The 15,721-nt window shown below is 32.0% G+C and overlaps 4 protein-coding genes across 6 annotated transcripts; 2 read left to right on the top strand and 2 right to left on the bottom strand.

The window, feature by feature from the left end:
- Positions 1 to 11: 11 nt before the first annotated feature.
- Positions 12 to 6,577, bottom strand: LOC136782067 (uncharacterized). The gene is made up of 8 exons (XM_066741221.1): positions 6,324 to 6,577; positions 5,822 to 6,121; positions 5,529 to 5,738; positions 4,697 to 5,458; positions 3,070 to 4,618; positions 2,402 to 3,015; positions 2,200 to 2,321; positions 12 to 1,073 (listed from the first exon to the last, which is right to left on the bottom strand). The coding sequence occupies exons 1-8, from the start codon at positions 6,447 to 6,449 to the stop codon at positions 227 to 229; spliced, it is 4,530 nt and encodes a 1,509-aa protein (XP_066597318.1). The 5' UTR covers positions 6,450 to 6,577; the 3' UTR covers positions 12 to 226.
- A 175-nt stretch (positions 6,578 to 6,752) lies between these two features.
- On the top strand, positions 6,753 to 8,834 carry unc-119 (unc-119 lipid binding chaperone). Of its 2 annotated transcripts, none has more exons than XM_066741225.1 (4): positions 6,753 to 7,193; positions 7,282 to 7,395; positions 8,306 to 8,609; positions 8,695 to 8,822. In XM_066741225.1, exons 1-4 carry the CDS (start codon positions 7,049 to 7,051, stop codon positions 8,720 to 8,722), a joined length of 591 nt encoding a protein of 196 aa, XP_066597322.1. In that variant the 5' UTR covers positions 6,753 to 7,048; the 3' UTR covers positions 8,723 to 8,822. The 2 variants fall into 2 exon arrangements, with proteins under 2 accessions (XP_066597322.1, XP_066597321.1); XM_066741224.1 differs by having other exon boundaries at positions 6,757 to 7,193; positions 8,306 to 8,605; positions 8,695 to 8,834.
- A 223-nt stretch (positions 8,835 to 9,057) lies between these two features.
- On the bottom strand, positions 9,058 to 10,829 carry LOC136782068 (sn-1-specific diacylglycerol lipase ABHD11). Of its 2 annotated transcripts, XM_066741222.1 has the most exons (6): positions 10,520 to 10,829; positions 10,302 to 10,458; positions 9,852 to 10,217; positions 9,472 to 9,775; positions 9,301 to 9,406; positions 9,058 to 9,198 (listed from the first exon to the last, which is right to left on the bottom strand). In XM_066741222.1, the coding sequence occupies exons 1-5, from the start codon at positions 10,621 to 10,623 to the stop codon at positions 9,372 to 9,374; spliced, it is 966 nt and encodes a 321-aa protein (XP_066597319.1). In that variant the 5' UTR covers positions 10,624 to 10,829; the 3' UTR covers positions 9,058 to 9,198; positions 9,301 to 9,371. The 2 variants fall into 2 exon arrangements, with proteins under 2 accessions (XP_066597319.1, XP_066597320.1); XM_066741223.1 differs by lacking the exon at positions 9,058 to 9,198 and having other exon boundaries at positions 10,302 to 10,453.
- A 325-nt stretch (positions 10,830 to 11,154) lies between these two features.
- LOC136782006 (transmembrane emp24 domain-containing protein 2-like) lies at positions 11,155 to 12,338 on the top strand. Its single transcript, XM_066741102.1, has 3 exons — positions 11,155 to 11,495; positions 11,684 to 12,033; positions 12,103 to 12,338. The coding sequence occupies exons 1-3, from the start codon at positions 11,369 to 11,371 to the stop codon at positions 12,250 to 12,252; spliced, it is 627 nt and encodes a 208-aa protein (XP_066597199.1). The 5' UTR covers positions 11,155 to 11,368; the 3' UTR covers positions 12,253 to 12,338.
- The last annotated feature ends 3,383 nt before the right edge of the window (positions 12,339 to 15,721 follow it).

The raw sequence follows: 15,721 nt of genomic DNA, 5'->3' as shown, positions 1-15,721 counted from the left end.
ATGTCAAAAAAATATATTTGCTGGGAGATTAAAAATTGATGAAACATGCAAATAAATTGACATATATGTACAATGATTAAACAATAATTGTAGTTATTTCTGGAGTAAAGTCTGCCTACACGTCATTGTCTTGATCACATAGATTATTTTTGTATAAAAAATATTATTTTTAAATTATAAGCAAAAATTATTTCATTTTTTCTTGCCATGTCTTAAATCAATATGATTAAAATATCGGTAAGGAAACATCCTTACTATGCATGTATGCTGTGCATACTTCTGTATGCGCAATTAAACTATCACTGACTTCATAAAGAGTAGCTGATGAATTTATTGTGCAATTTGATGTTCTACTGTTAGATTTTGAATTCTGAATGTTTGGAGTTGAAGTTCTAGCTCTCAAGAGAACAGCTTGCTCGGTAGATTTGCTTGCTTCTTTGAAAGGAATTAAAGATACATCACTGAGATCAGATAAACAACCAATCTGAAGCTTCTTTGTTGGTGAAATCATCCTTCTAGCTGTGTTCATAGGAGTAATATCAGAATTCGATGAAGAGCTCAGAGCACTCGCTTCTCGGGTTTTTTTCAAAGTCGCCAGTGCCCAGCCAAGATTAAACTTCATTAAAGCAGTTTCTATTTCTTCAGGTGAAGATATAGGCCTAAACATTTCAGAAGACGTTGTGCTGGTGATTTCGGATATTCCAGATAGACTAGAAAAGCTTTGCGAGCTGGTGGACGGAATTTTATCTTTATTCAGCGAAGAAAAACTTGGTCCTTTCGTCGATTTTTCAATAATATCTTCCTTAATTTTTGAAATATCTTCCTTACTATTTTGTAAATCTGAAGTCGTTGCTACCTTGTTTTGTGAGAGTAATGGAGCAACGTGAATAGATGGTTTAACTTCCTGTTGACTTTTAACGTCATGAATCTGCGATGCATTTTGTAACCTAGAGTAAATTGATTCAGGCTTGGCGGATTCTGTACTTTTTGAAGGCCGAACATTACTCGCAGTATCTGGCGTATCAAACTCTACGATGGTTGATAATTCATGAACAGGTGACATCACTTCAGGCCTAAAATAAAATATTTATATATTTATTTATGAACCAGTATTAATCATTCATAGTATGAGGAACGACAAACAGTGACTGTAATAAACTAACTGAACGGCAACAAGAACACCACCACCATGCGGGCAATTGTTGATCAAAGAGCTTCTGTCCATGCAATAAATTTTATAGGTAGTTAGTCTAATAGGGATTCGTCAATGGGATTCTTAAGCAATGCTTCCGTAAGGATGATAGCGTTGTTCATAGAGGAAAAAAGCATCCATTTTAATTCCGTCAGCTTCATGCATAATCCATAAAAATTTTAATGGTACATAAGCGAAGACCACGCTAATTTTCTCGAGAAAGTTTCTTGTTAGCAATGATAGCATATCTACGTATATATTTAACGGTGGCCAATTGCATACAAATTTGTCAGTTCTATGCTAAGCTTATTTTCAAGCGATGCCGAGAAATAAAAAAAATTATTAGATCTTGGTAGTTATGCTTAATAAATAAGTTTGATCAAAAGGAGTACTATTTCATAATTCCACAAATGAGCATTATACAATCTTCAACATTCTACCCAGAGTTAATTCAGAAATACTATCTGATAAATTTATTGAAGTATTTTTGTCATGTTAACTATTTACTTTTTTCTAAACTGTATAGTTTTTTAAAAATTCAAACGTCGTAGAACTTTGTCACGATCTTGCATATAAAAATGATACTCTAGTAGACTAACGTATTAAACTAGAAAAAAATTTTGTTACAAAAATGTTAAAAGTAGTAAGAAGGATATTAATAACATAAAAAGTCGACTTCAATCGATTAAACAATTAAGTATTAGAATGTTTTAAAAAATTGTAGAAAAATTATTTTTCTACCATACTTTAAAAATAGGCAGTTAATGTCTACATTTCGGTGTTATACTTCATTAATATTCGAAAATTACGTTAAATTTATGTTGTTTTTTAACTTTGTCGTTATTATGATAAAATTGTGGATATTAGATTAAAATTAAAATTACTGTAATATCTCGAAAAAATGCACCAACTTTCTGAAAAACTCAATTTAAAGTATAATATTGTTTTTAAGCAAAAGTTTAACATTGAATATGTATTTGTATTAATTTTATTAGCAAGTTATTTACCTGTAAGGCCCACTTAAAATTGTAGCAGGAGGTTTAGGTCTTCCAATTTCGAAGTTTCTTAATGATCTATTAATTTTTGGGATTCCAACGAGAATGCGTGTGTTCTGATTCTCCTTATTACTCTGAAATTAAAAATTCCAAGATTGTTAAAGTGAAGGTTTGATTAGTTTCGATGTGTAGTAAAGGTAAAAACAGATATTACTTCTAAATTGTTCTCTTCAAGTAAATTAACTTTTCTTGTTGCAGATATGTTGTTGTACAGCAAGCCATTCACTGATGATCCCTGATATTTTCTGAAAGCATGATTAGAATCTTTCGAAGATTCAGAAAGGATTAAAGAATCTAGAGACTCGTTTAAACCTTTACTTTGCTCCAGAATTTCATTGGAAATTTTTTCTATCTCTTTTTGATCTTGTCCAGGACGTTTAGATGATGACCAAGAATTTTTATTGGGTGGAATAGCTTGGGGCCTTTGTATATCCAATTTTATATTGACTCTTTCATCACTAATTATTTGAGGTTTTCTGGATTTTATTACTTCATTAGGATAATTTTCCGTGTCTTCTTCAATAGTTTCAGTGTATTTTTTTGTAGCATCGATATTTATTATCGTGCTGCTGCTAAATCCAGTATTTTCTCGAGCATTATTAGTAATTATTTTCTCAGATTTAATGAAAGTTTCAGCCAACTGTCTGTGAATAGCCTCCATGTTTTCAAGAAGCTTGCGAACAGTTTGCATTTCATTAACAGGTCTTGGTGCAGGCAATTCCATAAACTTCGTTTCATCGGTTACTAATGAAAAATCCAGACCTGAAACTATAAATAAAACAATTATAATTGAGTAAAAAATTAATCTTTTTAAAAATTTACCATTTTGTTCATTTCGGAGCTGATCAATGAGCTCGGTTAAAGAAGCAATTCGCTCTGAGCACATGTTTTTAAGGTCCTCATACTTTCTCTGAATTTCCGGATTATTCTCAGCATATTTACAGATACTTTCTAGCTGTCTGTGAATCAATTTGCACTCAGGATTGATGCAGCTGCAAATTTCTCGAGATTCATCTGTATTGAGAGACGGATCGTATTGAGAGGACGAAGATAATATAGTATCATCGGATTGAGAATCGCTACTGGCAAATTTCAAAAGTTTACTAATTCTTCCTGGATGGGGAATATTTGAAGGAATCCTCATAGTTCTGGGAGAGGGAGTTTCTGGGGTAGAAACTGGACTGATATCCCTCCTGGATAGCCTTAAATCTGTATTAATTGAAGAATCTAACATTTCCAATATCGGAGTTATTCCAGATTCAACTATCATTGCTCCTGGCTTAACTGATGGAGGACTGGCAAAGGAAGTTGATGTATCCGAAGTTTCTTGTATTCTGGTGATCCTTTTAGTTTGAGTCATTTTTTCTTGACTTGTAACAGATGTTTCTAAAATAGTTTGTGTCTTTGAATCTGTAATACTAACTTGCTTGATTTGTTTCTCTGGATTTATCTTATTGCCCATCTTACTCTTATTTAATTCAAAGTCTATTTTATTACTAGAGTTACTCACTGAATCAATGGGCTTTTTAAAATGAGTTGTTTTTGCTTTTTGCATAGATTTTGATAGTTTTTTATGTGGTGAAATCTTACTATTTAAGAGAGAACGTTGTTTCTGACACATTGGTGAAACTTTTTTTGATATGTTTAAGGAGCTCCTTTTCTTTTTTGGAGTAACTTTAAGTTTATTCTGATTGATATCTATTGTGACTCCTGTAATTATTGAAGTCTGTGAACTACTGCTCTCTTCTTCAGGTCTAATTACAGTTACAATTGGTTCTATAGGCTGTTTTTTCTCCGTCTCGGATACATTTGTTATAGGGAGATTGGTCTCTCGATTTTCTTGAGGTATTTCAACTTGGACGCCTTTATGTTGTAAAGTTTGCACTGCTGTTTCAACTTTCTTTATAGATGGACATTTTCTTTTCTTCACAGGTTTTGGCTTATTTTCAGTACTTGACATATCTATAACTTTTAATTCTGGGGATAATGGTTTTTTTTCTGGATCTAAAAGTGACTTTAAACTAGCATTACGAATATTACTAGGCAGTTGATCACCAAATTCCTCTAATAGAGTTTTCTTGCTTTTCTCTATTTTTTGCAGTAGTTTCAAAATTTGCTCCTTTTGAGACTCCTCGTTTTCGTTAATATTATCAGAATCCAGTTGACCGTTAATAAAAGGAGGTTGTTCCCACATGGAATCAGATATGGGATCTTCCTTTTTCTCTCTCAGAGGTAAAGTAATTGTTTTTGCTGGAATAGTACAAGGTTTTTCGCAGCTTGTACGTAATGCTGATTTTACAACACGATCTAATTTCATTTGCTGTTGTTCTTGAAGAACCTGTCTTCTGTTTGGTCGTAAATGAACGTTATCCTATCAGAAAAAAAAAACAACACATATTTTATATATCTTAAAAGGTCATAAGACGATAGTAAAAATAAATAAATTTACCATACAATGATGAATTTGGCTAGCTTTCAATTTCCTTTCATCATTGGCTAAACGATCTAAATTCTGCAGCAGCTCATTATAATCCTTTCTTACTCTTTCTCTTAGTATAGCATCTTTACCTCTACGCTGGGCACATATATCTCGCTGTTTTCTCAATCTACTCTCTATATTTTCAACCTCCTTACAATTTAAAATACCTATATTTTTCTCATAATGTTTTGTATTTAGGAATTGATTTATATGATGTAACTTTTCTCCTATTTTTGAGCACCTACAGCATTCATCAGTAGTGTCAGAAGAATAAGAGTCATCACTAATAGAATCTTTACTTATAGTGGTAGAAGTATCATGTGTATAATCTTCTGGATTGTACAAGATGGTTTTTACTATTTTATCAGGAGAAAGAGCTAAAGCTGGCATTGTCTGGCGTGGCTCATATTCTGAATCATCTTCGCTCATTGACGCTATAGCATGTAAGACGTCCTTAGGTAATATAGGTGGAACTCTTTCAGAGTCCTGACAATTTCCTTGTAGTCCCGAAACCCCTGGCTGTGGTGATGTGAGTGAAACTCTTGCAGAGTCATGGCAGTTTCCTTGTAGTCCAGAAACTCCTGGCTGTGGTGATGTAGGTGAAACTGTTACAGAGTCTTGCCATTTTTCTTGAAGTCCAGAAACTCCTGGCTGTGGTGATTCAACTTTTTGTTTCCTCTGCTCACCTGTTTTCCTCAGAGGTGATGTTTCCTTTTGAGGCAATTTCACCACCTAAAAATTATTGTTTATATGACAAAATAAGGAGAAATTTTTTATATATTAAAATAACTTATTATCATACTTTAATAGTCTTTTGAAATTTCAGAGGGGATCTATCGATAAGTTTATTATTCTTAATTTTGTTGGTATTATTTTGATTTTCTAAAGGAGTAGAGCCAGATGGCATCTTGCTAGATTTTTTTGCTAGCTCAGCAATCATAGAAGATCTTAAATTTTCAATATGTCTCACTTGGCGTAATTTTTCCTGACGAGATGCTTGTTCACTTTCATTCTGAAATGAATTTAAACAATTATTCTTCTCATTATATATAACCTTAAGAGCATATTTTCAGTCTGAAAAATAAAATGTGATACTTTGCTGGCTTTAAATTTTTCTAATGCATCTTTTCCTCGTTTTATAGCAACTATTCTGTTCCTTGCATTCTGTTCTTCCAACAATGAATTTAAGTCCATCCGAGTTTTTAAACTATCCTCCTCCTCATCAAGTTCTTCTAAATCTTCTTGGTATTTTTGACTTGCTTCCATTATTTTCTTCCTGCGTGTTTTCTTAAGCTCCATGATTGCATCTCTTTCCAATTTGCTGAGTTCATCTTTAGCAACATTTTTTACACGCTCTAGTAACCTATTTGATATTTCTTTGGATTGTTGTCGAACCTATAGATAAGCAGTTTGAATTAATATTGCAATAAAAATAGAATATTACTAAAGTACAAAAATAATTTTCTGCAGGCATTCATATTGAAAGTAAAATAATTGTTTACATTAAAGAAAGATTATGTTTGACTGAACAAAATTTTAAAGGTTATACACATTTGTTTACTACATGATGAATTATTTTGATTGGTTCAACACCCACCTGCTCCAAACGTAGCCTTCTACGACGATCTCGTTCATTTTTCTTAATTTGATCTAAATCTGTTAACACCATTCTTTTTCGACAAAAATTATTTGGATTTGCAGTTATGGTTACATTTATCGACATAGCTGCTGGCTAGAGCTGCTTTTAGCGATTTTAGCTAATTTATTACAAAATACAGTTTCTAGTGATACCCATATATCATCCAGCGTACGTTACAATCAGCTAAAAAAGCGTTACACACAGTTACACACTTACACAACAACTTACTTACACACAAAGTTCACTCAATCACAAAAGATGGAAAAGGTTGGAAAATAGGTTGGATTGGTTGAAATGGGAAAAAGAAAGACAGAAGGGGAGGCCGTACGGTAGGGGGCATTACCATCGTCGCAGTCGCAGTTCGCACCGCACATATCACTATTCTAAACATCCAATCCAAACAAACCCCCAACGAGTTCTTTAGTTTCTTTATCAAGTAGCGATCGCAGCGATACTGTTTGACAGATGATGACGTATATAGAAATGTCAAACTTGAATCTTGAAGCGTCATGGAATGAACAGTAGTTGTTTACACTGTTTATATAGGTTTTTAAAAGTTATAAGGCTACCTTACTTTTACAGAAATCGGGGTTTAACTTTGTGTCTATAGTGTAAAATATTGATTACTCGTTAAAGTACATCCAAAATTCATTTCCTTTAGATGATTTATTCAAATTTTAACAATGAGCATTGAGAGTGAAAATAAGTCTAATGAGCCCATTACAAATTTCTCTCCCAATATTGACCAAGAAAATGCTGGTAATGGTAATGTTAAGGAGATATCTGTGACTCCAGAAATGGTGCTACACTTACCTACTATAACAGATAGTCAGTGTTAATTATACACTTTGCATCTTGTTATTTCCAGTAAGAAAGATCTTTAACTACAATATCTATTCTACCTATATTTTTTCAGAATATCTGTGTTCTCCAGATGCTAATGTATACGACATAGATTTCACTAGATTTCAAATACGTGATCTTGAAACTGGGTCTGTGCTATTTGAAATAACCAAGCCACCAGCTCCAGGTAGTTTGAGATAAATTATATGTATTATTTTAAGTTACTAATTAGGAACAGAAGACTCAAATAACATTTAATTTCAATAAATTTGTTCTCAGCTGATTTGTTATATATATATAATTATAAAGTTTTTTAAAATATATTTATATAGTGGTAAATTCTTTAACAACAAGAAAATTAAAAACTTGTTTTAGGCATCCTTTATAGGAAGCACTTAAGTTCAGTTTTCCAAAAAATTCTGAAATAAAGCCTATGGCACACTATGCTGGATTTCGTACTAGAATGCTTGCTAGATTTGTGAAGACCAATGAGATTATTATATTTAATTCACAACTGAATCATCATTGGTCTTCACAATTCTAGCAAGCATTCTAGCACGAAATTCAGCATAGTGTACCGTAAGCTTAAGTTATGTTAGTTTTGATAAGTCTAAAACATAAAAGTGGAATAGCATTTTAAAGTAGATCTATAATTTAAGAAAAATTTATGACATAAGATAAGCTAATAAAACTATCTTTCCATTTTATTTTTTTCTGGAGGGTTTCAGGATTTCTGACTAATTGTAGTGAGTTGCCCCATTGTAATGTTTACTTTAAGGTGCCGCTTGCTTTTCCCAATTTACACTTACAAGGACTGAGATAATTTATCCACCAGATTTTTTAAAAACTTGACTTTAGCATTTCCTGCAATAAACAACCAAAACAAAAATTATTCTTTATTACAAAAAATTTATAGTTATAAAAATCATTTATAATTATAGAATAAAACTGCTGAGCAAAAATATTGAAACTTAATATGTTTTCAGCCTGCTACTCCTAACTAATTCCTTAAGTATATGTTGAGAACAATAATGGGTAAAACATTAATGGCAAAAATAAATTTTTTGATGTATTAACATGTAAATGATATTTGTTAGAATGTGATAATAAACAAGATGCAGATGCAGACTATGATGAATCAGAATGTGAGGATACAAATACAGGCCGCTTTGTTCGATATCAATTTACTCCTCAGTTTCTTAAATTAAAAACTGTTGGTGCAACTGTAGAGTTTCTAGTTGGTGCCAGACCAGTCAATAATTTTAGAATGATTGAGCGACATTTTTTTCGTGATAAATTATTAAAAACTTTTGACTTTCAATTTGGATTTTGCATACCAAACAGTAAGAATACTTGTGAACATATCTACGAGTTCCCTACGCTACCTCAAGATTTAAGCAAGTGAAAATCTTAAATTTGTTTAATCCTTATATAATTTTTAGTAGAAATTCTTTTGATTAATAAAAAGAAACGAACTATCATTCAGTTTCAGAGATGATAGCGAATCCATTTGAAACTCGTTCGGATTCTTTTTACTTTGTGGATAATCAGCTGATTATGCATAACAAAGCGGATTATGCATACAATGGAGGCAACACGCGTAATATATTTTAGCAAATGATACGCCGAGAGTCGATGGAAAGTGTAGAATGACTGTTCAGCTTCAAACACTGCAAAAGATAACTGTGGTAACAAAGTAAATCACACACTTCAACAATTTCATTTCTCTTCTGCTTTTTTTATACTCACAAAGTTTTATCAACTATTTAATTTATTAACTAAGTTTCATTTAGCACTTTTTTGCCTATAATTATAAGCGATTTGTATATTAATATATGCATTCCACCCAGTTTTGTAATCAATGTGAAAAGTTATCTCCAGGTACTCGTGTTGAGCTTGTTGCTTTTGGAGAAATAATCAAGTGCAATAATCTCTATTGTCATCTGGTCCATAATAGATTTTAAGTAGTCATAGATGACCTTTACTGGCACTAAAATTGTATTTAGAAAATTCTTTGTTTATAAAAAGTATCAAAGCCTATGTGATTTTATAAGTGCATTATATATTAAATATTATTATGTGTATGACTCACTCAATGTCAATGTCAGGTTGAATTTTCAAACAGACAGATGGGCACAATGCTAACAAAGTTTTCTATTCCTCTCACTTTTTCTCAATATGTGTCAACAAATTTCTCTCTGTATTATTTTAAATTTCATAAGAAATAAATGTATATATATTTACAAAAATCATGAATTCTTACTATTGGTAAAATTTATAAGAGTATCTAAAAATTCTGCAGGCTTGTCCGCATGAACCCAGTGATGGGCATCTTGAATGTAGGTAAACTGTGCTGATGGAAATAAATTTTTTATAGCCTCATGATCAGTAGTCCTTATAAAATCACTTTTTGAACCACCTATAAACAATGTAGGCCCTAAATATTTTTTTTCTCCTACATTTGGGAACACAGCAATTTGAGTTGAAAAGCTTTTTTCCAGTGCTGGTATATTTATTCTCCATTTATATTGTCCTGGTCCTTCTTCAACTATGTTTGTTATTAAAAACTAGATAAAAATTTTAATGATTAGTAGAAAAATATTTCATATTTTCAATAAGATAATTATAATTTATACTAATTACCTGGCGTAAAGCCAGTGGCTGAATAGTTGCAGAAAGTTGCTCATCAGCCACTTTTCTTGCTTTTGATAATGGTACTATACCATTTATGGTAACAGATCTCATTGCTCCAAATATCTTACTCATTTCATGTAAATTGGGGCTAGCCCTTACTGGGGACATATCTACTACTATTAATTTCTTTACCATGTCTGGAAAATTTAAAGCTACATACATCATAGTGGAGCCCCCCATGCTATGGCCAACCAGTATAGTTTTCTTAAAGTTTAGATCTAACACAAGTTGAACTATATCTAATGCCATATGTTGATAAGTATGCTCAGAAGAATGAGGGGAATCTCCATGATTTCTTGCATCAATTGTTATTACCTATATTTGTATATCACATGTAATAATTTCAATTTTTAAATAATTTTTATAGTAACATACAGTATTATTTTTAATCAATGTTACCTTACGATCAGTTTTTTGTTGAATGGCTTTTGCTAAAGAGTTCCAATTATTTTTAGAGCCAAATAGTCCATGCATAATTATAATTGGTTCCTTCCCAGCCTGATCTGCCCAGTGCATGGATTCATAAGATGCATATGACAGTTTTACAGATCCTGCTCTAATTTAGAAAAGATTCATCATTAAAAAATAAGTTTAATACTGATGTATTATTTCCTTACATCTGTGTTTCATTTAAATTTTTGGAGTAGTATCGTAAATATGGCAATATCCTTGTCGATAAGCGAATTTTTTGACAAATAAAGAGGTTTGAAATTGTAATCATTTTTACTTAATTTTATAGAATCTCAGGTAGTAATAATTTTGATACATAAAGTCTATGATTTCAACATCATCTCTGTGTAACCTTTTTTTTTGTATTTAATACAGAAAATTTTTATAAATATGTTATCATGCTTATGCAACTGTAGCAGACGAAAGACTGCGAAGAAAGACGAAACAAATAGGTAAATAAAACAGAGAAAGAAGCAACACAACTTGAAAGGAGACCAGTCGGTATGTTCAAAAATTAGGAGCACTAGAAATGTCAGTTTGTTCGTAAAGAAAATTTTCCTAAAAATAGTTAAGCTGAAATCACACGGAGCTGGATCCGTGTATGTATAGTGTACAGCTGCATCACCTGGATCGACTTTCTGGATTTATGAGAACCAATGAAAATACATTTACAGTACATTTTATATGAAAAGTTTTAAGTTTTTCAGGCTATATCTACTGGCATAGTTTTAGGAGGAAAAAGAACTAAGAAAACCGTAGTGTTTTCACGGTTTTTACTCTTTCGCTTTGATTGTATGTATACGTGGCGCTAACTATCGCACAACGCAGGCTGCATCCTCATTGGTCCTCTAATAAATTCAGCAAGTGGATCCAACACGAAATCTGCTACGTCTAAGAACGAAAAGTGGCAGATCAAGAAAAAGCAGAAGCAGCAGGTAGAGAAGATAATCGCCGTCCCTGCAGCAAAAGAAGAATAAGGCATATGTTGTTCTTATGATAAAGTATAAATTGTCAAAATGAGGTGGCTCTTTCCTTCTTTAATGTTAATCATTTCAAGTACACATATAAAAGCTTATTTTATTACGGTGGACGCTCACGCCGAAGAATGCTTTTTCGAAAGAGTTGAATTCGGCACAAAAATGGGTTAGTTTCGCTTTAAAAATTACTCCAAAAATCTCTCATCTTATTCTTGGAAACGTATTTCATTCTAATAATTACAGAAAAATCAGTATATTTTTAACACAAATCAAACAATTTTAACACTCAAAGGACTATTTCTCATAGTCATGACAGATAAGCATTTTTTAAACAAATTCAATGGGAAATTTCAGGTCTCACATTTGAAATAGCAGAGGGAGGCTTCTTGGACATAGATGTAAAGTTAGTAGGTCCGGATGGTAAAACAATTTATCAAGGGGAGCAGGAGAGTAGTGGCAAATACATTTTTGCTGCACATACTGCTGGAGCTTACACGTATTGCTTCAGCAATCAAAAGAGTTCAATGACGCCAAAAGTAGTCAAATTTGATTTTATGGACCTTGGTAAAGCTCCGAAAACTGATGAAACTGGTGGAACTGGAGATGGTAAAGAAGGAGAAACTAATCATGAAAAATTAGATGACATGATTAAAGAATTAAGTTTAGGTTTAACAAGTGTAAAAAATGAGCAAGAATACATGCAGGTATGTATAACTTCATTGAGACTTGTTCATGTAAACAGCACAGTTACAATAATTAAAATATTTCATTAGGTTCGAGATAGAAATCATAGAGCGATCAATGAAAGCACAAATTCCAGAGTTGTAATGTGGTCTTTCTTTGAAGCCATGATTTTAGTCTGTATGACAATAGGACAAATCTTCTACCTGAAACGATTTTTTGAGGTTCGACGAGTCGTATAATGTAGGATATTATAATTATAAAGTCACTCATTGTACATTTTCTATGTAGCTAAGTTATGTCGAATTATAAAGCATCATCCTTTGAATGACTGTTTCTTTTTTAACGTGCCGTTGTTAATGACATTGCAAAACTTGTTAATTCGTACAATCAGTACACTTCCCATATCATGAGACTTGTGTAATATATATATGTTGTGTTACAATTATATTTTGTACTGTCCCCCCATTCACATACACACATTCCCTATAGTACTATACTTTATATATGGGGATATTAATGGTTAATCATTGTATGCCCGGCCGATTTCTCTAATAAAATATCTATATTTTTAATTACATTTTCACAGACCAGTTTCTTTTTTTATCTCATACTAGTTGCAGTATCTATTCTTTTTCTACTGAAAAGGCAATATTTTTTAATTATTCAATATAAAATTTAATGCAGGAATGGATCAACAATTTACTATTGAGAAAGAGAGTAAGAAAAAGAGCCTCAACATTTGAAACTGTTTCTGGTCTCGTAACGTGTCCGACATGTAATTTGTAAATGTTGAATGGAACAAGAGCAGGGGCAAATATGCATTTACAGTTTTCACCGTGTGCTTTTCTCATTAATTCCATGTTACAACTCTTTATGATTACTAATTTTTCCTTTCTTTTAAAGTTAAGTTGCAGACATTTTTGTATAATGTGAGTTAAGTGTTAAAAAATGCAAAATAAAAACAAAGAGAAAACAATGTTTCTATAATTAAGTGAAGAAAGGAAAACTGCTGTTGGTATAACAAGAACCTCTAAATATTAAAGCTTTCATCGAATTTCGTATGTAGTGGTAAAGGTAAAATGATACTATATATATATAAGAAATCTGAAGCCTATATAGATAGCTGCTTATCATAATCTGTTTTGTAAAAAAAAGATGTCTCATGTATTGAAAGCTGAATCAACTGGTTGTCCTCTCGTCATTGTTTATTTAATCTAAGGAGCCAATTATATACGTCTATACTTGATGTTGCAATAATTAAATTCATCATCGTCCACTTCAAACAACGCCAATTGACGTATCGATCCTGCCCATATTTAGTATTGGCTCTAACAATCTTCGTTAAACCTCTTAGAAATTTATCTATTAAACTGCGTAACATAAACTAATCCTATATCTAAATGTGTCAACACAACATAAACAGATCAAAATATAGTAAATTTTTATTTGTAAACATTCTATTTTTTAATATTTATGATAGAAGGTTAAAAAATATATGGCACAGAGCACATAATTAAAATTACTATAATTGTATATATTCTACAAATATTCTTAAAATATTTTATAAACTTTTGTTACCTAATATTTATGGTGCAGGAATGATTGTTTTGGTAAAGAAAAGGGTAAAGAGGGAGCAAAGATAATTAGAATTATAGCTGATGTAGATATGGTGATATTATATTATACGAGTAGTAAAAAGTGATGAAAAGGGGGCTAACATTATGCATGTGGTAGTGCTAATTATTAGAAGGCCAACTGTGAACTACGAATGAAAAATGCAACTTGAAAGGGTCCCATGTAGGAGCTCAGCTTGTACTGCATTTTTTCTACGATGATATGGATGGGGATGGGGAGGGAGGCAGCTTTGCTGAATCACTGAATGGCCCTCAGTCCCTCACAACTCTCACCAGGGCCATTGTCGACTCGGCATAATACAAATTGCACAGGAAACCGATACTGCAGAAAATCCTTTCAGTCTACCCATTCTGGATCACTGATTTTTCTCAACACTACTGCTCCCTCCCTCTGTCTCCAATTCAATGAATTACAAAACTTTGTTTGAAAAATGATACACTATTTGCAACTTATATATTCTATGTAAATATACATAAAGTTATTCTGAAAATTTATCGTCAGACGTAACGATAATAAATCTCTTGTAATAAATATATATTCCAATAATCGATTTTTTTATTTAACGAGCATATATTTATTACAATTAAGTTTAAAATAGAATTGCAACAAATATACTCATAATATAATTGTCCCGATAACATAAATACGACCAATTTTGTAACCGGAGTAAGCATTGTACAAACCAAAACTAACTACAGAAATATTTATTCATTTTTGTGTTATGAATGATTAATTTTAGGTTTAACTTTACATATATATACATAATACAATTTAACAATAAGTAATGATGTTCAACTATTTATAATCCTCATATAGAATAAATGTGTCAAAACGATTCTAAAACGTTCTAACTTTTTAAATTAAGTCCTAAAAAGTTTTATGAAGATTTCTGACACTATGTATGCATTGGAGGAAATAATGAATGGAAAATTTAGTAAGCGGAATTGAAAAGGGTCGAAAACTGCTTTTCTTAAAATGATCGGCTTTTTCAGTGAATTAGTTGGTTATAAATCGCGAGAAAAAAGGTTAGGAAAGAGGGGCGTGCATTTCCTTCAGGCATTAGCTTCAGCAGTGGATGGGTGGAAGAGATAGGATACGATAACGGAGAATAGGATTATTAGGAGATGAGGATGAAATAAAGGTGAAACGGTAAAGAAAGAGGCAAAATAGGTAGATTAGGCATAAAAGATTTCTTCCGCGTGATGAGCACTCTTTCTTTTCCTTCTTGAACGTAATTAAAGTCTTACGTGTCGTTGCTCACACTAAATCATTACCATATCCTCTTTAAGGCTAACATAAGCCCCAACATGGAAAAACCTGTACTACCAGTGCGGAAGAATAATTGCGGGGGATGCTATTTGAGCTGTTTCCCTTTTCTCACTTAACAGCCCAGCAGCGTTTTATTACGGTGTGCAGACCTGCACTGGTTCTCGTCTCATTCAAATTTTAAGCGATCATCATTCTTTTCTGTCATCACCTAACATTCTTCTCACAACATAAAAGATACGTTTTATACTGGAAGCCATATCAATTGTTCACATTATTATTTTTAAACATAGCTGTTATCACCTTCTATTTACTATGGTTGTTACAACACAGTTACTTCACGAGTGAAAACAATATCTGTAAAAAATTTGCATCGAGATTCTTAATTTCTTAGCAATAATTATCGTCATATATAATCGTTCTAGAACATGGACGTAAACTACGTTTACCTTCCCAATTATAAGAGATGTAAACAAATCACAAAGGATCTTTCTTGATGCAGATAAAAAGTAGTCTCGAAAAGGTCGAACTGAAAAATTGATATCTTTTACATTCGATGAGATAAATGACTTGGGGTATATCTCGAATTGCTTACATAAATAAATATTCATCGTCATACTTAGGGATAGCGATGATTATCATTAGAGGTTAGCGAATCATAATGTTGATATCTCACGAATACGTGAGAATTATTTCTTGTATATAAAACTTTTTATTATTTGAATTGGAAAGAATACGTCAATATAGCATTCTATTGATATAATAGGCTTTTTATCTGTCAAATCACCGGTTTATCAGTCGTGTCCG

This window comes from Prorops nasuta, unplaced genomic scaffold (assembly GCF_024137725.1).
Source record: "Prorops nasuta isolate Cenicafe-Biocafe unplaced genomic scaffold, Cenicafe_Pnas_1.2 PNAS00025, whole genome shotgun sequence".
NCBI classification, from domain to species: domain Eukaryota; kingdom Metazoa; phylum Arthropoda; class Insecta; order Hymenoptera; family Bethylidae; genus Prorops; species Prorops nasuta.
This window is presented reverse-complemented; position numbering and strand designations above follow the sequence as displayed.